This window comes from Camelus dromedarius, chromosome 16, assembly GCF_036321535.1.
Source record: "Camelus dromedarius isolate mCamDro1 chromosome 16, mCamDro1.pat, whole genome shotgun sequence".
NCBI lineage: Eukaryota > Metazoa > Chordata > Mammalia > Artiodactyla > Camelidae > Camelus > Camelus dromedarius.
The window spans coordinates 46707265-46730764 of record NC_087451.1 but is presented as its reverse complement, the minus strand read 5'-3'; the positions used below and the strand labels follow the sequence as shown (position 1 = coordinate 46730764).

The 23500-nt window shown below is 34.3% G+C and overlaps 1 protein-coding gene across 2 annotated transcripts in view; it reads left to right on the top strand.

Annotated features, from left to right (window-relative positions):
- The window catches only part of GOSR1 (golgi SNAP receptor complex member 1), a 33130-nt gene extending 9905 nt beyond the window's left edge, over positions 1–23225 (top strand). For both annotated transcript variants that reach the window (XM_010978931.3, XM_010978930.3), the window contains exons 5-9: positions 1600–1691; positions 4728–4802; positions 12632–12661; positions 18846–18928; positions 21274–23225. In XM_010978931.3, coding sequence (XP_010977233.1) covers positions 1600–1691; positions 4728–4802; positions 12632–12661; positions 18846–18928; positions 21274–21398 — 405 coding nt within the window. In that variant the 3' untranslated portion in view covers positions 21399–23225. The remainder of the gene's footprint in view (positions 1–1599; positions 1692–4727; positions 4803–12631; positions 12662–18845; positions 18929–21273) is intronic.
- The last annotated feature ends 275 nt before the right edge of the window (positions 23226–23500 follow it).

The following is a 23500-nucleotide window of genomic DNA, read 5'->3' as shown; positions in this document are numbered from 1 at the left end:
AAGAGCTATTTTAATTCAATAGGGGAAAGAGATTATAAAATAAATAGAGCTGTAACAATTGACTAATTATTTGTGGGGAGGGGAACCCTCAGTTTCTAACTCATTCCTCTTATCCAGAGTAAATTCCAAGTCGACCAAAGATTTATATTTACAAAAGGAAACTATAAAGGTTCAGAATAAAGCATGGATGGTTTACACATTTTGAGGTAGTAAAGGACTGTCCTAAGCAAGACCTAATACCAGAAACTATAACAAATGACTAACTTACTTAATGTACATAGAAATAAGAAAAAGATAACCTAGTGAGGAAATGGGCATATGAACTTGATATTTACAGAAAATGAGTGGCAAAAACCATAAAAAGGTGGTCAGCCACATTCCCAAATGAAAAATATACAAATCAAAATAAGATAATTTTTCACCTGTCAGATTAGCAAATAATAAAACATTTGTAACCTGTTATTGACAAGAGTGTAGAAAAATGGGCACTCATCCATTTGCTGAGAACACAAGTTAGTCTAGAAGGCAGTTTAGCATTATCAAAATGTTCATGTAAGATTCTTTGACCCAGTTAATCTTCTAGGCATTTACCCTTTAAATACACTTAGAGAATTCAGTGAAGTATATAAAAGAATGTTTTTTGAACCATTTTTTTTAGCAGCAAAAAAAAAAAAGGCAACTACAGTGTTTATCAGTAGGGAGTTTATTAAATTACAGAATCATAGATAGAATTCTATATAGCTATTAAAAATAATGTAGATTTCTATTTGCTAATATGGAAAGATTACTTGATATTTTATGAACTACAGAAAACAAGGCATGGCAGAATATAATATGATTTCTTTAGCATAAATGAAAAGAAATAATAGAAACATATTTCCTGAAAGAAAATGATGGAAAATGATGATAATATTATGAACTGTTGAGCAGGGTGGTTTTTACGTTTACCCTTTTGGTGCTCTTTTAGTAGGCACCCTGTGTTGAGCCATTATTTTTGTTTTTAAAGGGTCAATAGGGGGCTCTCTGAGAGGTGGGATTATGTTTTCTGTCTTCTTTATATAGTTATCTGAATTTTTAAAAGTAATGAGTATTCCTTAATATCTTAGAAATATGGTAGAAAAAGAAAGGAAAATATTTGAAGATTATTTTATTCTTTACATTTCTCTTGGTACTATTCTTCCTTTGATTGGTTTAGAAATTAAATTTCTGCAGGAGTTCCAAAAGGATGAAATTTGAAAATAAGCTCCATTAGGTGCACTTATGAGTAGAAAGAGCATCTTAAGTTTTATCCTAGGTGATTTGAAGTCATTTTATCTAAGGACTACTGTTTCTTTACAATTCAGCCCCATAAGACAAGATACTAAGGGATACGAAGGTGATTTAGTGGCACTATTACTCTAGCTCCAAATTGTTTTTATTTGAAAGAAGTTGGTCATTCTTCAGGAAAGTGATTATAATGTTATTTTTACCTCTTGGCAATTTGGTTTCTTAAATAGCAGGTTTTTTGACAGAAATTTAAATATAACAATACATAACTGGCTCAATAAGATGACCGTTTATAATTAGCTTATGCTGAGACTGGATGTTGATTTATTGCAGGATTATACACATGAATTCCATAAGACCAAAGCAAACTTTATGGCAATACGGGAAAGGGAGAATCTCATGGGATCAGTACGAAAGGATATTGAGTAAGTTACCTTTTATATTATTTTGTAGGATGTTTATTCAGAATTAGATTTAGAGTATATCCACGATTAACAGCAAATTGATGAGCAGAACCATGATTTAGATTTCAAGGTTTCTAATTTCCATTTCACTGTTCTTTAAACTTTGCTTCTACAGTATGGCCCTAATCTACTTTGCTGGCCTTATCTCCAGCTTCCCATGGTTTTATCATTGGCTCCTGGCAACCTTGACTTTCCTGTCTTAATTCAAAGTCCAGTTTAGATGATGTCTTTGGGAGTTTTTCTCTGATCTACCACCCACCTTAAGAATTATAACATTACCAATAACTGAAGCTCTGTGTGTTTCTCTTCCTGATTACCACCTGTCCCCCTACCCTCTTTCCCTTATGCCAACAATTATATATTCAGGTAGCTATCAAAGTAGCCTTTATTTCCCTAGAATAAAGTCATAATCTTCTGTCAGATTACTTAAAGACTTCCAACATTTTTATGCTGCTCTCAATCCATAATTTTAAAAATATATTCTTTTCTTCCATCCTTTTACCTCACCTTCCATAATATATTCTGGCATTTCATACACATTTTTGAAAATTTTTTTGCAACTGTGTATGACTGGCAAGGTTAAATCCATTGGGCATCTAGTTAAACCTACAGACTTTGCACTTTTGGACCATCTGTTGATGCCTGTCGTTGTCTCACGTGTGGTAAGTTTATGGTACTTAGGTTTCATAAGTATGATACTCAGTTTCATAAACTGTGGTATGGACTACCATGTCATAAACTGATACATATCACGTGTACTCTAATAAACATTTTCTTAGAGACCCTTTATTTTGTTGTAACAGTAAAACAGTTTTGTAGCAGAAATCATTTAATATTCATTCTATTCAAAATTTTTGTCCAAAACTTTAAACCCAAGAGTATCCAGTCACCAGTTATGTTTCTACCTCCAGAAATTATCTTGGAAAATTGATTTTTATTTTTGTCTCTGTTTTATCTATGTTCTTATCTTTATATATATGTATATGTATATTTATATATATGTTTATATATAGTCATGTGTACTTTGTGTAACAAATAAGAGTGAAAAAAATGAAACATTTTTGCCATATGAGGTATTTTGTGGTATTTATAATTCTCAGGAACGTGTAAGTCTTGTGTTTAATTTCTTTCTGATCTATTTACATGTATATTTTGAAGAATGAATTGGGTACAACCTTTAATGTGTAGGCATTTAACTACCCCACAATTTGTGAGAATCACTAGACTACAGTCCAGTGTAATAACTTGCTTTCTGAAAGATGATCATAAAAGAAACATGTTCATTTACTAAACCATTTCCTGATTGCTAACCATGAGTGAGACACTGTGTTAGTCACAGTGGAAGGTACAAATGAAAAGACAGATTGGCCCTCTAGGAGTTTATAATCTAGATACTAGAGGGGAGTAAGGCATATACTCAAATTCATGTCATACATGGCAGAATATGATTAGTGAGATGAGATATAGTGGTAATAACTAATATTTAAAATTTTTTTGCAGTTGCACACTACTTTGTCATGTTATCTCTTTTTTGGCTTCATATAATCTTTTGATATAGATAGAAATTATTAGTTGCATTTTATGAAACTAGATATTAAGAGGCTTGTCTACGGTTAACTGGCTAATACATGACAAAGTACAGATTTAAATACAAATGATCAATCTTCAAGTGCATTGTGCTCTTGGTTATATACCATGCTGCTTTTCCTGGTCTTTTCTTTCCTGCTGTGCTTTGCACATTAGGCCTGCCACTCAGCCAGTCATACAGTTTTAACGGCGTGACCCTCTTTTGTCTTACTGCAGTATATATGCAATTACTTCAATTTTTTGTTTTGTTCTTGGTACTTTATTGGAACTAAAGAGCCAAAACATGAAAGTGTTGATAGTGGTGATACAAGGATTTTCTTGTAAGTTGTAGTGATCTTAAGACCAAGATAGAAATCCTTAAGTATGCCAAATTGGCAGATCTTTCACTTCATGTTAGTGCTCCTGAGGCTTCAGTTGATGGGCTGCATGTACCGTTGTGAAGGAAAACATTCCATTTCAGTGGCTTCCCTACCCAATGTGCTGTGTAGTAATCAGTCTAAAAACTTCGGTTTTACTTCCTCTTGGAGAAAACAAAGATACAGGATAAAATAGACAAAGAAAGGAAAAATAATGCTCTAAAGCCCTCTGCTTTCCTCATCTTTTACACTGTCTTCCCAAGCCTTACTCTTCAAGATGAGTTTTCTGAAGCCACCCTGTTCTTCCACACCCCACGACACTGAACACATTCTGCTTCCTTCCTGGAATAATCTTCCACTTTTTATAACTATAAATTGTCACTCATTCTATAGGATACCCTTTAAGGATTTTCTCTCTCTGAAGAATGTCTCTACATTTCTCACAATCTCTCTAATCTACCTCCTACCCTATAGAAATTACTACTCTCTTCTTTTGTACAAATTATTATAATAATAGTTCCTATTTATACTGAATTACAGTTACATAATTTATGAACCTCTCTGAACTGTGAACAACATGTGGCTAGGTAGCGTATTTCACTGTTATAATGTCTGGTTCCTAACAAATGTTGAAAAAAGATTTGCTGAATTAGTGAATAAACAAATGGATAAATATATATTCTCTTCTTACGTACTTTAGTGAGTTGGAATTTTTGGCAACTGATAAAAAATACAGACTTTTAGAAGCATCATTAATAAATGCATATAAAATTTTTAAAAAGAAAGGGAAAGTAAGACTTTTGTTTGTTTAAGAATGTTGGAATATTTGGTGAAAGTAATAAAGTCTTAGGCCTAAATTAGAGAGCCATTCATATTTATCTATTTATAATAGATGTCATTTTTAGGAGATGGAAAGGATTATACGTTTTAATTGTTTAATCAAAACTATGGAGAAGCTCAATTTGTCCACTTTGGATATTACTAGAGTCAGTCCTTTAATCTTTTTTACAGTGTCTGCCAAAAATATTCTTAAATTTTCTTTATTTTGTTCTAGGTCATATAAAAGTGGGTCTGGAGTAAACAACAGAAGAACTGAACTATTTTTGAAAGAACATGACCACCTTCGAAAGTATGTATTACTGAATGTATGCATACTATGTAGTGCATACTTACTGATTCATTTACTTGTCTAGCAAATATTTCATGGTGTTTATTATAGTAAGTGCTTTATTGATGCTAATTCATTTAATTCTTCTAATGATCCTATTTGGTAGAAATACATTTGTTCTGACCATAATTAGGAAAGGTATGATGCTGTCAAATATACAAATCTGCATTCACATTACCTGTAATACGTCTTTTATTGCCTTAATGTTTCTTTTCTTTAGCAAGACTATTGCTCTAATACTTTTGTCCACTAATATAGGTTATTAGTAATACTGATAATACTGAAACTGACTTATGTTTGAATGGATTGATACCACTTATATATGTCAAGAAGCTTTATAAAGGGTAATTGGTCATACATCAGATTCAAAGAAAGTATCTTATTTTCTAAGAATTCAGAAGAAAATACCTAAAAACTTGGATAACTACATATATATATATATTTTTTTTTTTTAACAAGCCACCGTACTCTATCCCTGCTTTATCTGTTTTTCCTCTGAAATGTACTGGTTTCTTTATTTTCTTTGTATTTTGTTGTAGAACTTAAGGATCAGAAAATTACTTATCTCTGTGAGCTCAGCCTCTAAGCACTTGAGCAACTAGTATCCATGATACTTAAATGATATGAATTATGTTGATATTTGCTGCTGGATGTCATAAATTAGTCATGTCTGTATAAGCTTAATGTACTGTTCAATTTATTTTTCTTTAAAGATCACCACTTTAGGGGGAAGGTATAGCTCAAAGTGGTAGAACGCATGCTTAGCATACATGAGGTCCTGGGTTCAGTCCCCAGTACCTCCTCTAAAAAAAGTAAATAAATAAGTAAACCTAATTACCTCCATTCCCACTCCTACCCCTCCAGAAAAAAACCTAAAAAAAAGATTACCACTTTAAATATAAGCTGTTGAAATCAGAACACGGAAAGATCAAGACTTTTTTAGAAGTCTGGGTGCTTCTAGTTTCAGAAGTAGATTTTAGTGTTTTCTTAACGTGTTAAATATTATTGATTGGCACAAGGGGGCAGTCTTTCCTAGAGTATTTTAGTTTATAGCTATTTATAGCTTTGGTAGTTCTTTTTGTGTTTGAGAGACCACCATAAAAAGAATTTTTTGGATGTTTGCATTACATCCAAAACTATATTATTATTTTTGGGGAGTACAGAGTAATTTGAGGGATAAAGTAACTCAAATAGCACAAAATAAAGACTAGATTGCATTAACATTCTTATATTTGTTACCCTAAAAGGAGTTACACAGAAATGCAATAGTTTAATTACTTTTGAGAATTATTTGATGCTGAAAAGAGTATACCAGAGTTATTATATAAATTAATATCCTATATTTCATTATTTCAGAACACACTGTTTATTAAAATTTTTTATGAACATTTTCAGTTTTGCATTTATTTTAATAATTCAAAGAAAACCCTTTAGGAGTTTAGTATTGTCCATTGTACAGGAAAAAAAACACAACAATTTAGGGGCACACAGCTTAATTTGTTTAGGGTTATAAAAAAATGACAAGATTGGCAGTCAAAAGATTTTTCCCATTTTTGTTTCTCAGATTATTTTGTATATTATGTTTTATATATATATATATATTCCTTTCAGCATTCTTGTAAAAAAGGTTGTCTGTGCTCATTGCATACAGAGGGAAACTGAGGCAGAATGAAGCTGAATGGAATATGAGCTGATGAATGGGGAGAATTGTGGAGACCAGGGCTTAGTCTCAGCAACAAGGACCTAGTCATTGCTCTCAGTACTAGAACACAGAGCTTCTAAATACGCTTTAGAAAAATCAGTATTTTGTGTAAATCACAAACACTTGTTAGATAATAAAATTAAGGACTAATATGTGTGTAAAGTAATATGAAAAACTTTCTCTTTTTTCAGTATTGTCTCTGTATTTCATTTGCTAGGTACTTTGAGGAAAAATTTTTTTAGAATAACTTTTTAATAAAAAAAAGTTACATATATGCTTTAGAGCACTCATTTATAAAATATGAATAATTCAGCAACACAAAAAAGACAATCTAAATCACTCATTAGTATAGATGCTGTAACCATTTTTACTCATCAGTAGATTGTGAACCTTTTCCCATGGTATTTGACAATTTTTTGTTTGTTTTTGAATAGTTCTTTTAACTTTTAATAGTGCACATATCCTATAGTACAGATAAACCATAATTCATATAACCATTTCACTAATGTTGGCCTTTTGGATTACTTCTAGCTTTTACTGTACGTATTGCAGTCTGCATGTATCCATAATTATTTCCATATAAATTCCTGGAATTGGAATTGCAGGATTAAAGAACATATTCATTTTTAAAGCTTTTGATATGGTATTGTCAAGTTTTTCTCTAAAGGTTTGCTACTTTAGAGTCCCTTTAGTAGTAGTCTACCAAAGCCCTCAGTAACACTGATATTTTGGGGGTTTTTTTGTTTTGTTTTTTTTAATTCATGCTATGAAGATAGGCAAAAATTCTTAGGCAGCAAGTTTTTTTTCCTAATATAGAAATACATTTTCATTAGAGAAGATATAAGTTAAATAGTCAAGCAAAGAAGCATAAAGGAGTAATAGTTAAATTAACCTGAAAGTGAGATGGACAGTAAGAGATTATGTATTTCATTCAGCCCATTTATAGTGAGGAGGCCAGGTTTGCTACTAGGGTACTTTTTATTTTGAATCCAAACAGATCTGAGTTTAAATCCTGGTGTGGACTGTATATTTTGGGACAGGGGCCTTAAACTCTCTGACTCTCTACTGTCTTAAATGGAGAAAATTTAACCCTTACTTTGCAAAGTATTACAACAATTAGCAATGACATGTGTAAAGTTTTAACCTAGTACAATGTCTGACATGTAGTAGGCCAGCTCTCAAATTACATTGACCCGTCCTTGCCCATAATAGCATTAGAACAGAAGAGTAGACCGGTAGACAAGAACTGTGTACGGAGAGCTAGGTGACAGAGACTCCAGCCCTCTGGGGTCCTTCAGTGCGGAGGTGGCATGTAGGAATAGATGAATATCAGCTAACCCTGCTTATCTCTTAAAGCCAGAGTGTATTTTTAAATCATTCTCTTCTCATTAGATTTTCATTAGCATAATGAATGGTTTATTCATTACTTTTAGGTGGGAGTTCTCAAATTCTAATTGCATTCCGTTTCTTTGCATTTATCTGAAAGCACATATAATTTTTTGTACCAGTTTTTGTTGTTGTTTATTGAGGTAAGGATGGTTTATAACATTTATAAGTTTCATATGTACAACATATTTCTGCCTCTGTATATGCTACAGTGTGCTCACCACCAGAAATTTAGTTGGCATTTTTCACCATACAGTTGATTCCGTTTACCCATTTCATCTTCCCCTCCCCTTACCCTGTAGTAACCTCTGCTCTTTTCTCTGTATCTGTGTGTTTTTGTTTGGTTTGTTCATTTATTTTGTTTTTGTTGTTGTTGTTTTTGTTGTTTTTTATACTCCAGACATGAGTAAAATCATACAGTATTTGTCTTTCCCCACCTGACTTATTTCACTTAGCATAATACCCTCAAGGTCCACCCATGTTGTCACAAATGGCAAGATTTCATTATTTTTAATGACTGAGTAGTATTCCATTGTATGTATATACTACATCTTCTTTACCCATTGAGATACCTCATGCCTGTAGAATGGCTGTTTTCAAAAAGTCAAGAAATAACAAATGTTGGTAAGGGTATGTTGGTGGGAATGTAAATTGGTGCAGCTGCTATGGAAAACAGTATGGAGATTCCTCAAAACATTAAGAATATTTAACTACTGTATGATCCTGCTATTCCATTTCTGGATATTTATCCAAATAATATGAAAACACTAATTCAAAAAGATGGATGCACCCCTTTATTCACAGCATGAATTATAATAGCCAAGATATGGAAACAGTCTAAGTGCTCATTATCGGATGAATGGATAAAGAAGATGTGGTATATATATTCAGTTTTCATTGTTTTACCAAGCATTTTTTGGACATCTACAGTGTGGAAAGCATTGTGCTAGGTACTGGAGATAGAGAAGAGATAAAGCCTAGTCGCATTCTGCCCTGTTTTCAATGAGCTCCACTAGGATGGCAGTGGGGGGCGGAACAGAAATGTTAACAGGTAATTACAGTGCAAAGTAATAAAGCTTTAATACATGGAGAGATTTGTGCTTACTTCTATAGGGTCACATTAAAGGGAGTGGTTAACTCCTCTCTAAAGCTTCTGAAAGGGCTTTATAGAAGTAAAACATTTGATTTGAGCCTTGAAGGATGAGTATTCACCAAGTAGACATAAGAAAAGATTTTGGGAAAAGAAACTTGAACCTTATTACCGTATTTTTTTAATCTGTATCATTTCTGGTAAGTTATCGATATGGATATATTAGAAATATCATTCATTTATTGCCTGTCTACAAACTCTCTCCCAGATTACAGGCCTTCCTCATGGTCCTGAAAGGGCAGCCTCATATATGCAGCAAGAGGAAACAGTGGAGGGGTGAACTGAGAGATCATGTGGAGTTAGTCTGAGGCTACTATTTTTTTTTCATAAAGCAAATATACAAGGTATAATTTACTTATAATAAAAATGTACCCATTTTAAGTTTCCAGTTCAGTAAGTGTGAGCAAATGTATACACTCTTAACTGCCCAACATAGTCAAGGTACAGAACATTTCTATTACCCACCAAAATTCCTTATTCCCCTTTGTAGTCAGTCCTTGTCTCCCAGTCCCAGACAGCTGCTCATCTTCTTTCTGTCACTATAGATTAGTTTTACCTTTTCCAGAATTTCATATAAATGAATCCATACAATATACACTTCTTTCACTTAGCATAGTGTTCCTAAGGTTGATCTTATGTCAGTAGTCAGTTCCTTTCTATAACTGAATAACTTCCATTTTATCATGGTATACCACAATTTGTTTATCCATTCACCCATTGATGGATATTTGGGTTGTTTTAAATTTGGGGCTGTTACAAATAAAGCTGATGTGAACATTCAAGGACAAATTTTGTGTGCTCATGTTTTCATTTCTCTTGAGTAAATACCTAGGAGTTCTGTTGTTAGGTTGCATGGCAAGTGTAAGTTTATGATTCACTTCATAGGAAACTGTTAAGCAGTTTTCCAAAGTAGTTGTCCCATTTTTGTATTCCCATCAGTACTGTATTGAGAGTACTAGTTGCTTTAAATCCTTGTTAACACTTGATATTGTCAGTCCTTCTGTTTTAGCCATTCTAGTAGGTGTGTAATATATTCTCATTGTGGTTTTAATTTGCATTTCTCTAACGGCTGATAATAAGTATCCTTTCAGGTGCTACGACCATTTGTATATTTTCTTTAATGAAGTGTCTATTCAAATTATTCTTTTGCTCCTTTTTTAATTGGGCTGTTGGACTTCTTACTATTGAGTTGTAAGAGTTCTTTTTCTGGATACAAGTCCCTTGTCAGATAGAAGTTCTGCAGATAATTTCTTTGAACCTGTGACTTGCCTTTTTGTTTTCATAATGATGACTTTCAAAAGATCAAAGTTTATACATTTTGACGAATTTCAGTTGATTGATTTTTTTCTTTTATAGTTCATTTATTTTCAGCCTAAGAAATCTTGGCCTATCCTAAGGTTGCAAATATTTTGTCCTTTGTTTTCTTTCTTAAGTTTTATAGTTTTAGCTTTTATATTTAGGTTTGTGATCCATTTTCACATTGTTTTGTGTATATCCCTTACCTTATCAGGGGTCATTCATATAATGGAGAACTGAATTTTTCACCTGTGAAAACTGGTAGCATTGGTTTCACTATATGTCTATCATTCCACTCATGGGGTAGTTTAAAATTACATGTCAAAGCTCCATTGTCTTCAGGTGGTACAGTTGTCTGCCATATTGAAATAAATGACAAAGCAAATTGATATTGCCCTGAGCAATACTTTGTTTATTTTCATATTTATGTGGTAATGTCCAGTTTTACAAAGCAGAATGACCTTAGTAGGAGCTTTTATACAGAACTCATTTTTTTTTCACCTGGAGCTATAGTGAAATCAAATTCATCTTCATTTGGTACCTGACTTTGTTAAACGGTAAAACTTGAGTTGGCAGTGCTCTGCAATAGTGAGAAATTTTCTCTTCCCGGATGTGTTTATATAACATATATATCCTCCTTGCCCACTGTGGAAATTTATAAGGATTATTTCTCTGATATTTTATTGATCCAGCTAGTGTCTAATTTACTCATTTAGTCATTCATTTATCAAGCATTTAATGAATGTCTCCTGTGTGCTGGGTACTGTACTAGACTCTAGGGAATCTAAGATGGATCAGACTCAGTCTCTACCCTGTGGGAACTCATTCTGGTTAGAGACATAATAAACAAATCACTGTGATAGCCTGTGAAATAGGACATTTTTTAAAGTGTTAAATGAGATAACATGTGAAAAAAGGTTTACAAATTTAAGATATTTTTCCTCCAGTGCATAGTGTGATGTCTGATATGTCTTAAATGTTTGTTATATTTTTGAATGAATTGATGAAGAGCAAAGAGCTATGAAAAGATAATATTGTAGTATAAAGAAGAATTAGTTCTGCCCAGATGTATAGGTAGAATGAGGAAGGCTTCACAAAGGATATGTTGATATTATGTTGAGAATCAGGATGCAGAACAAGAAAGAGACTGTGAGGCATGAAAGTGCCTTAGTCTGTATCAGCCGTGTGTCTTATACAGCTCACACAATACTTATTTACATCATCTTCTGAGCCTTGTGACAACTCCATGAAGTGAGTTCACACAGTTAAGTGCTTGAGCCTTGACTAAAACTCAGGTTCTAGGGTGTAAGAAAAAGCAGCTAGCCATTTTGTTTTTTACAGTTTCATGAATGTCATGATTGCTGATATTATTGGATTTCTATGATTATATTTATGAAACAATTGTTTTGAGTTATAAGTATATGAGAGAGAAACATACATATAATGAAAATATAGTTCCATTTTATTTATATAAGTAGATTAACTTATGTGGATACATAAGGGTTTTTTTTTTTAGAGGTTTCAGAAACAAATTAGAAAATATTTGCTTAATATTTCATAGATTCTTTATGATTCAGGTAGTTCTTTTAGGATTTTAGAATTTCAGTCCTTTTGTACCATTTATCTAAAGAACAACAAATGGAAACTGATTCCTCACAACCAATTTACCTGTAAATTCCTTCCTAAAATGGATTTTTTGAGGAGTCCTTTCTTTCCAGTATGTGATGCATGGAGGCAGATATTTTACAGTTCAAAGGTGCATTGGGGTCTTTATTCAGCTTCTTGAATTCTAAAGTGTGGCAAGCTGAGATTTGGTTTTGTTTCTCAAAAAATTAAGAAATTTTAAGGTATAAATAATTACTACTTACAGGCATCAGAACTATATTTGCCTGTCTTGTCTCAACAAGTTGGTTGTAACTCTTAAGTTTTGGGTAGGTGGTCATGACAACTTTGAGCTGTCTAGATTAGAGAAAAGGTTTTATTTATTTGTGCTGTCATTAAAACTATTCTGACTTACATCATCAAGTAACTCTGTGAAAGAAATAGATTTAAGCCAACAAGTAAAAATAAGATGAAAATTATACGTGGATTAATTAATTTCAGAGTCCAGAATTTTCTCCAGATGCTTTCAAAAGTCTGGGCTTCTTTTTACGTAAATGGCTGGAAAAGTAATCTATTGGTAAAATGTAGAAAAATTAAGTGCAAATTTTAAATGTGTTTTTAATAATTCCAGAATTTGAAATTTTTTATTTGCAGCTCAGATCGTCTAATAGAAGAGACAATAAGGTAAGAAAAATGCTTTGTTTTTGTTTGCACATAAATGAACAGATCATGTTAATCCTGTAACTAGAGTTAAAGTCAGTTCATTGTCCTTAAAGATGAGGATTTCATTATATGGTAATGTATTTACTGTGTCTTTCCCTTATAAGATATATTTGAAGCCTGAAACATTTGTTTCTGGAATTACTAGAGTTAGGCTGTTTTACCTAGGTTAATTTTCTGATTAATTTATACTCAACATTTTTAGCCTCAATCTTTTTATTCTCACTTTTAAAAAGAAAACAGTCTTAAGCATGTGATTTGATAATGCTTTAAATCTAACTTTTATGTAGACTTGATTTCTGTTACAGTAGCTGTAGAAATCTGCATTAATTAGTATTATCTGTAATAATATTCAAGTAGTGTCTTGCTTAAGGTAAGGGAAATTTGTTCTTTGGTTTGAACTGCTTAACTCCCTAGGTTTGGTGAATTTTTAAATACCTATTTTATGACAGTAAAAAGGTAAGTTAACTAGCTATGATGTCAGTGCTTTAGAATTCAGCAATGTCTAAAGCACTGTGTTTCAGGAAAGATAAAATGAAGTAACAGCAGCAAGCGTTTGTATTCCTACTATATATTTTGATACTGTGTTCAAGTGCTTTACATGCTTTATTTTATTTAATCTTCTCAATAACCTTTGAGATAGTATATAATGATCAGTGCCTATCTCCAAAACAAAAAAAGAAATTAAGGTAAGTAATTTGCCCACGGTCACATAACTAATAGATAGTATTGAGGATTCAGATCCTCAAATCTGAGTCTAACTCTAGAACAGTGCTCTATCTAAACCACTACTATATTTACTATCGTACAGAAAGAGGCCAAGCTTTGGAGTGTGAGTTGGTTTGGAACCTGGCTGTGCTACTTATTAGATCTCTGTTCTTGGATAAGTTAGTTGGAGCCTTCATTTTCTTACATGTTTAAAAACATGGGATTGATGATTATACCTACCCTAAAAGATTGTTGTGAAGATTAAAGATAATATGAATAAAATGCCTCGCACAATACCTGGCTGGTACTAGGTAATCTGAAAATGGTAGCTCTATTATTAATATGTTTTTTAAACCTTTTATTTTAATATCACTTTCAGATTTCAGAAAAGTTCTAATAATACAAAGAATTTCCATATTACCCTTTACCTGGATTCACATTTGTGTTTTCACAATTTTTGTTTTTCTCTTTTCAATTTTGAGTCATTCATTCATTCATTCTAGATCTGGACCATTTTCTGAGCTTTTTTTTTCTTTTAATGGAGGCACTGGGGATTGAACCCAGGACCTCGTGCATGCTAAGCCAATTGTTGTTCCTGAACTACTTGAAAATAAATTATAGGCATGGTGCCTCTTCACCCCTAAATATTTCAGTGTTCATACCCTAATTATTAATTTATGTTGAAATGGACATATGGATTGTTATTTTATTTAATAGATTATAACATGTTCCTATCATTATTTAATAATCTTAATAAATCTTTTATAATAATATACAGCTATCATATCTTAGAATTTTGTTTGAATTGCATGTACTAGGTCTTCCATCTGAACAAAGTTTTCACAGAATTGCCTAATTGTCAACTGATACATCTCCATTGTGACGCCTTCCCTTTCTTCAGTACATAAAGTCAGGTCACATTTTGCCAGATTCTTTACTTAAAGCTTCCCTATAAACCCTTTTTCTTTTTTTTCCCTTTTATTTCCTCCTTTCTGCTTCATCTTCTCTGGCCAAGCTGCCTTAAACTTTTCAATTCAAAGCTGGACTTTTTAGGGGCTGGTAGTATGAGTATAAAAATTTGGAGTACCTCATAGAATAGGAACAGTTGAGAAGCGTCGAATCACTGATACTGTTATTTTGCTAGTTAAAAGCAAAAAATATTTAATTAGAAGGGCTTTTATTTCACTGTTTTTCTTTGTTTCAAAATATGATGGGTATCACAAATGAAATTTTATTGAATATATAGCTAGGTATGATTACTTATGGATAATATGTAATTTAAGTGTCTAATTATTTTTCCTTTTCTATATGGAAAATTTGACCTTTCCCTTTGGAACTGTTTTAAAATATGTACACAACAATATAAACAGGCATCAATTTATTGAAAAAAATTAACATTTTTAATATTAGTAATTTTATTTGTAATAATTTAATAAGTGTGTTCTTAAACTTTAAATGTATAACTAGTATTGTCTGTTGTTGCAAAAATAAATGTCTAAGTTTAGTTCACAGAACAGGTAAGAAAGTTGAAGTTCCAGTAAACACATCAATAATTTATCATTTTAAAAGCATTATATATTATTTGGAGCTTATGTTTCACCTCTGTGTATTTGACCCTTGAAATAACAGCCTAGATTTCACTCAGCTTCACTCCAAATGATGGAATGAGATGGGAAAGTATATCTATCTAGATATACTTTGTGTGGTACTGGAAATCGTGCATATTCAACAAGATAATAACATAATGTATGATGATAATATCCGTTCTCCAAGGAATACAAAGTGCTTTGCGGAAATGATTTTTTAATTTTCTCTCTCTACTTCTGACTCAAAGTGCATAGGAGATGGTGATAGTCCCAGTTTAAAAAAACAGGCATTTATGATGCAAAGATTGGCCTCAGGTTGCTCAGCTCAGGTTTGACTTCTGTTACTTTACACAAAGCCCTAATACCTATTTTTAAAAACCCTGTAAATTAAGTTTATTACAAAACAACCACATTTTAAACGTATCATATTCTATTATAGACATACGCTTAACCTGAAAAATTATGAATAAGAAATAACGATACAAAGCATGTTGTTAGTTTGACTCTTCTTGTGATCTTTTTTCTTTGTTTCAAGTTGACGTCGACTACTTCCTTCTGCTCCAGTCTTGACTGGTTGTGCTCTAGACCTGCTGCATTCACTGTTCTGGTCCTCGGATGTCCTTTCACCATTATCCTAAAATGACTTGCTTTATTGGATCACCTATTTCTTGGATTTAGTGTCTTCCACTTTCTTAATTTATAGATTTATTTTTGGACTTTGCAAATTTAAAAAAGTCTCTATTCTACCCATATTCTTGATTCACTATTTAGCTAAGATACAGAAATCTAGGTTGAAAATAATTATGAAATTTTTGAAGGCAATGTTTCTAGTACTGCTTTTTAAGTCCATTGCCAGTTATAAGTTCTGATCCTTTGTATATGATAAGCTTTTTCCTTCTGGAAGCTTTTAGGATCATTCCTTTTCCCCTGTGTTTTTGTTTGTCTTCAATCTCACCAGGGTGAGCTTGACATTCATCTTTTTTACTCCATTGCACTAAGCATTTGGCGGATCCTTACAATCTGGAAACTTGTTTTCAGATTTGAGATTTTGTTTGTTTATCATTTTCGTCCCTCCTTTTTCTTGATACTTTCCTACCTTTTCTCTATTTTCCTTTTTTTTTTTTCCTACTTTCTGGAAGTTTACTCAGTTTGTCCTACGACACTTCTTTTACATTTTTATTTCCACTCTCCTTTTTGTAATTTACTCTCAAAAGGGATAGATACACACACATCTATATGTTTGTGTGTTGCATAGATGTGATGTTATTTTACCTCTCAAAGGACAGTAAATATAATTTGATTTTTAGAGTTTCATGAGCTTCCTTTATTGCCACTATTTCCTCAGACTCACTTTCTGTTTGCTGGTTAGTTTGTGGATCTCTGCCTTTTATGTTAGAGGCTTCCCTCAAATGTCTGGTGTCCCTTGGCTGTTTGTTCATATTTAAGGGTGAGGCTCCAAATCTAGTGACCGGAAGCTCATTCTTTGTGGATGGCTGATAGGACTTGCTGAGTGGTAGGTTTCACAATGAGTGATCGGGAAGAGACCTGGCTGTTTCACTGGGACTTCAAAATCTCGGTTATGTCTTCTACTGAACTGAGGGCAGTCACCTGACTGCATGGTTTAGGGAAGGTAATTTAGGGGTCTGACAACTCCTTTTACAAATTTCCACACATTTTCATTCTGTCTTCAGATACACTTGTTCTCTTTGATTCTTTAGATTTAGATTCTTTAGATTTTCTAGAACCTGAGAAAACTTTAAGTCATTACTTGACTGATAGTGGTACTGAGTTAAGTAACAGTAGGAAATTTGGTGCCAACGTTTCTTAATCATTCAGGTGAAATTCCTCTAATTTTCTTTATTAGATATTTATATATTATCAAAGTAATAATGTTACTATTGTAACAATTTAAGTTATTCTAAAATGTATAAAGAAAAGGTTTATCTCCTGGCAGTGTCCCTCCATTCTGCCCCTTGAAACAACTTGTATTAACTGACAGTTGTATATCTTTCTCACTGTCATACAAGCATGCACAAAGATGATTTGAGTGTTTCTTCAAATGAAAAGGACTCATACTCTACACATTCTGTGGCTGACTTTAATCATTTAGTATATCATAAACATCCCTCCAGGTTGATAGAAATAATACTGACTCATTCTTTTAATAACCAAATTTTATTTTATAGTATGGTGGTTATACCATAATCTACTAAACCATTCCAGTGTCGTTTCCAGGTGTTTGTTTATTTGTTTTGGTGGAGGGGTGTTTTTTGTTTGTCTAATACTATTCCAAACAATACTTGTTTTTTAATACATCTCCCTGCACACTTTTGTCTCTTCTTTGCCCTCTCAAATCTCAAAATTTCTATTTTGATTTATCTGTCATTTGCTCAGAGTACTCCCTCTAGCATTTTTCTCCAATAGGATACCTGGTCTTGCCTGCTCGAAAATGTGTTCAGTTAGCTCTCTGGTAGGCCAGGCTATTGGAGACCCTAAAGCAGTGACATACCAGGTGGTGGTAGATGGCCCAGCAATTTACCTTCTTAGCGGCTGATTGTCACACTGGCTGGTAGTCAGCTGTCTGCTTATAGGTCTTTCTGGCTGTGTGTAGCAGTCCTCTCCCAGCTGTAAGAACTGGGAGCAGTTCAGTTAATCACTGCAGCCCCTGTACCTGCAGATGCATGTCCTCCATTGTCTTGGCTCCTTAGGACTCAGTGACACGTAGGTCTTTGCCCCCGGCTTGAAGAAGAATAGAGTCTTCCCTGCCCTTAGTTCCCTGGTTCTTCCCTTGCTTGAGAGAGTGTAGCCCTCCCTTGCTGTCTTCCTTAGAGATCTCAAGAGAACTTGGGACTCAGATGGACCCTCCCCAGCAAGTCTGCCTTTGTTCTTGTGTTCTTCCAATGGAGGAAACTGGGCCAGAGATAAGGTCAGGAATTTGTGCTCTGACCACCATCTTCCCAGAATCTCTTCATTTCTGTTCCTCTTTTGAAAAATGTTTTACATATTTTCATAATTCTTCAAGAACATTTTATTTCTTATTACTTTTTATAAGCCAGTATCTAAAACACTCCCCTGTGTATTACATATCAAAATGGATTCTGACCCTGCCTTCTAGGATGCTAATATCCAAGGAGGTAAGACTAATGAAAGTTAATCCTGGCAGTGATAGCAAAAAGATATTAACTGGGATTCCTTTAAAAAGCACATCAAGGTAGTCACATGGAAGAAACTATACAAAGAGTGAAAAAGTCACTTCTTTTCTTTCTCAGTTGTTTAATGAAATCTGTGACCTTTGTCACCTGGCTTGGAAACCAGCATAATGTGCATGTGTGTCCTAAAATCTGCTCGGTTGGCTCTCAAATAGAATTTTGGAACATAATCTTTTCATAAATTTAGGGCTGGTTATATATGAGTATTTTGTAATATATTACACTTTTGGTTGTATTTTTATGTTTGTAATTCCCTACTTCCCTCTCAGAGTTTTTCCTGATTAAGGATATTTTAGTACCTGGCTCGTTTTAAAACTGTTTTAAGAAGCTTTCATAATATGTGATTTGTTAGTTGCCTTATTTCATTTGTTACTTTGAAGGAAAAAAAAAAAAAACCACAGGAAATGGCTTACTGCCTTGTCCAGAAAGATATCAAAGGATAGCAGTGGGGATGGAGGGGTCATTCAGAAAAAGGACAGTGGGAAGATGAGTTGGGAAGTGATTGTTTTTCCATGTTCCTGCCCAGTGCTTTTCAGAGGTGATGTTGCTCACCTTAGTTTTCTGTTTACTTTTAAAGATATGATGGATCCATGCAAGATAATCTTAAATGTCAGTTTAATGAGCTTCTCTTTTTCTCACTTGCAGCATTGCTATGGCAACAAAAGAAAATATGACTTCACAGAGAGGAATGTTGAAGTCAATTCAGAGTAAAATGAACACTTTGGCCAGTATCCTTTTTGAAAGTTTGAAATCTGTGTCTTTTAGGGGGAACAAATCTGTGTCACCACTTCTCCCTCCCCCCTCCCCCCGGGCAGGTTGCCAGCTTCAGTCTCAGTAGAGGCCATCAGTAATTACAGATTAAGAATATACCCGGCACTCCTACTTTGTGAAAGTCCATCCTGTTTAGCGCCGTTTCTAAAAGATTGCACGCCAGAGGTTTACTATTAGTAGATCTAGAAAAAAATTAGAAGTGCGTTTTTTCAAATTATTCACAAAATTGTTTTATATTTTAAAAGCTCTTGAATCCATATTAGAGCCCCATAGTATATACTATATTAATGTAAACATAAATTACGAGCTTTTTCTTCTCAGTTTGGAGAGTAGGTCAGTGGCAGATGCTTCTAAGGGGAGGGACAGCTACTATACGCGTGGGTGAGTTGTAACTGCTGATAGAGTATTTCCACTGTGACTCGTTCTACACAAGCTGAACTCTAGGATAGATTCACTGCTTGTCTATTGTGACCTCTACCTTCTTAATTCTTCAGTTTCCCAATTTAAATTAGTATTACTAATACTTCTGAGAACCCCAGCAGAGAAACTGATAAGCCTGCTAAGCTAAAACATTTTGTTTACTCTGAGAAGTCAAACCTTTTAGAGAAAAAAGTTTCCTTCCCAATTACTAATGAGGACAGGACCTGTGATTTTCAAAAGTTGAGTATCTTCTGGTTCCTGGATAATTTCAGATCGCTTTTAGTTTGATACCTTATTTGCCTGAGGAAAAGAATCCTGAAGTGTGTTGTAATATCCTACAGTTTTTTGTGAATTTTGTTCTTGCATTGTCACCCTAAGTATAAAACCGCACATCCAAAATCATTTCTGTTTTATTCAGGGTTTGATAGTTTACAGAGTACTGTTATATTCATTACCTCATTTTATTATTATTACCACAAATTACAATTGTTCCCCAAAAATATTTTTTAAAAAATCAAATAAAATGGGTACAAGTTAGTCAGGACTCCGCAGAGAGGTAGTAATAAAAACCTAATTCAGGCTGACTTAAGGGAGAAAAGGAGAGAATTAATCTCTTCATGTATCTGTAAAATTCAGGGGTAGAGTTCGACTTAAGGTATGTCTGGATTCAGGGGCTCAGATTTTGCCCATGACTTCATGCCTCTTTTCTTTTGCATTTTAAAAATTGTTTCTGCTTATTGTCCTCTCTTTTTCATTAACTAATTCAAAACGCACATTAAAACCTGCAGTGTGTGAAGCTCTATTCAATATGCACAGGAAAATTCAAGATTAGAAGAAAACATGGGCCTACACATACAACATGTAGATTATATAAATACACAGTACAGTCCCTGCTGAGGGTCATTTCATTACAGGAAAATGCAGTGAGGGTTCAGCAGGAGTTGGGATTGGTCTGGCTCCCTCGTATCCAGCGTGGTTTTGTTGGTGCTTTTCCTGACCTTGATATACTACCTCTGTTAACAAAGAGGATGCACCTGCAGGCGTGTGGTCAGAAACCAGCTCTAGAAATACAGAACACTATAGGACACACAGGCATGTGCTTTGATCTACAGCATAGAAACAAGTAAGACAGGAAGATACTTCGCAGTACTGAGTAAAATACGGCTGTGACCTCTGTAAAACCCCTAAATTTGAACATTTCCTATCTTTCCTTTTTTTATGTTTCTCAAATAGGACAGCTAGAGCAGTTGAACCCACTTTTTTTTTTTTTTAGCAATATCCTGCCTCCTGCTGCAAAGTAAATTCAGAATTTTAAATAATTAACCAGTGCTTAATTATACAGACACTAGAGTTGGTTCCCACTAATTGCCTGAATCCAAGAGGGCCTGGGTACTCCTCAAAACCCTCTGGCAAAACTTCCCAGTCTCCTGAGAGAAGGGGTTAAAAGAGAGAGAGAGATGAGGAGAAAAGGAAAGGCAGGAACCTCAGGGTGGTGGTAATGGTTGTAGCTGGCTGCACCGTCTGTGCAGGGTTGCTCTGTTCCTGACCACGCTGACTCCCAGCCGGACCTGAAGCCTGGCGATAGTCCCTGGGTACCAGCCAGCTGTCATCATTGTTACTTTCTTCTCCCTCTCTCTCTATCAATTTTTTTTTCTTTTCATTATTATTACTTGTGTACTGCAGTGTACTGGGAGACTTGAATTTGGGACCTTAAGTGGTAGGCATGTGTGTTTGCTAAAATGCCCTCAGTGTGATTTTCTTTCCCTGTTTCTTTTTGTTATTTATCATTCCTGTACTCCACTGATCTCTATTTTTGTGTTTCTTGTGACTTTTCACTTAAGAGGCTTCTTCCAAATATGACCTTAATAAAGACTTCCCAAAGATCGTTTTCCTGCTGTGAACAGCCTGATCCAGCGGATCAACCTTAGGAAGCGGCGAGACTCCCTCATCCTGGGAGGAGTTATTGGTGTCTGTACCATCCTCTTGCTGCTGTATGCGTTCCATTGATGGGACATCTCCAGGGACTCTTGACAGCCACCACTTTCACACCCTGATCCGGAATAAGGAAAAATAGGAAGGAGAAGTTGACTGACCTGATAATTAGCCTGACCAGCAGGATTAATTCAAGACTGATCGTGCTGGACTCTGTGACATAGTCAGGTTGAGCTGAAGTCACAGGTTTTCTGTGCTGTCTTTTCTAACACACATTTCCTTCTGTTTTTAGTTTTTTAAAAAAATGTTTTCAGTTGCTTTTGTCTCACCAAGAGGTAAGTAAGCCCATCAGAAGCAGAGTTTCTGTGCTTCAGTGATAGTGTTGAAGGCTGATGACAAGGCAGGTCTTACCCTTCAGAAAACCAAGTTTCTCTCTATCCAGAGACTGCTCTCCTTTCAGCCACCAGATGGGGTTGTGAATAAACATAGTTTTTGTCCTTTTATGTTACACTCATCATGAGAAATCACAAGTCATTTCTTAATAATCTGTGATATAAATTTCTACTCTTTGTCTCCAACTCTCTTGGTATTCAAGAAAAATTACATTTTTCACAGAATGTTTGAGATGCTGACAGGCCAACTTCAACACAGTTGAGGTTGTCTGAAACAGGACAAGCACTGCAAAACTTTTTTTCTTTTTTTTTTTTTTAATCATGCACACACTGAGGTTAACTGCGTTGCTGGAAAAACATCAAGAATGACAGGCTTTTTTTACAAAGTCAGTCATTGTTTAGGGGTTTTTGTTTATTTCTTTCATTGGATTAATATTTGCTACTACAAGGAAATGAAATCTCAGTTCTGCCGTGACAACAAGCCACGTCTATCAGTGCCCCCAACTATTGCTCATCATGTCAGGATTAACACGTGAGGAAGACAACTGAGTGAGGAGGCTGCTCGATTTTCAGTGAGGTCTCTTTAACAAGCCACATGTAAAAAGACACTGAGTGAGGGGTCACCATCCAGATAATTCCGTTTATAAATGTTCCACAACTTATGAGCAAAAGTTTAAGAACCACCTTCTGATGTACCAGGAATTCTGTATTCATTCCAAATCTGTTAAGCTTTACCAAACATCCAGAGAATGGTTTTACTGTTGAAGGTGCTTATGACAGAATCCGTCTCTGTCTGCACCTGTCTTCTATTACCATCCCTGGACATTGACAAAATTTTAAACCACCCACCAGAATTCTTTTCAAGTTTAACCATTTCTCAGTTTCTGTATTGTCTGTCTAAACGGCCACAGTTCGGAGACTTCTAACATCTACACTCCTCATCAAGCAAGAAAGCTGTTCTTCACCTTTGGAATTTACTATGGTATTTTAGTCTTGGTTTGAGACTCTGCCACAGGGAGTAAAAGGATATTAGGATGTAGTTCTTAACTACATCACAGTGTATTGACGGTGACGTTCAGATGAACTTGATACACGGCTGGTGGAGTAGACTAACCCCTGTCTAGTACAGAAACTGAGAGATTTTTCATTCTGGTGTCAAAAGTTTTATTATGTTCTGGGTATGAAGAGCATTTGATATATATTTTTTAAACTATGGGGTTTTATTTTTCTAAATATGGGTTGGTTGATCAGTTAGTTGATTGGGGATGCCCTTAAAAGAAAGTTTAAGCTTTCCCAGTGTGAACCTTAAAAGATCAGAGAAGTAAGTTCATCTATTAAATTCTCTGTTGGGAGAACAAACTTCTCTCCCCTGATACTTTATTATCTTTGATTTTTCAAAGGGTTTTGATCGGTTATTGTGCTTCAACTAGAATTTATGGGATTTGGTTGCTATATAGTTGGCATTTATAAAATCTGAAGTATCATAAATAAAGTTATTTATTTAATTATACTACCAGTCTTTTTTACTGGTCTGATTATTTGGTGCATTCATTAAAGCTGATGGTATGAGAGTAAAACGAGGACCCAGCTCATCTAGCTTTGCTGCACCTAAGCAAATACTTTTGATGACCAATGAGCCTTTCCATTAGGGTTATGCTTAAATGAAGTAATAGAATTATATTGGTTATTTTCTTAATGAAAATAAAGAAACTAGTTCTTCCAAGGAAGTTGAAAAAGTGTGGTGCAGATATTGGTGTCAGGTGGGTCTGACTAACCTCCCAGTGC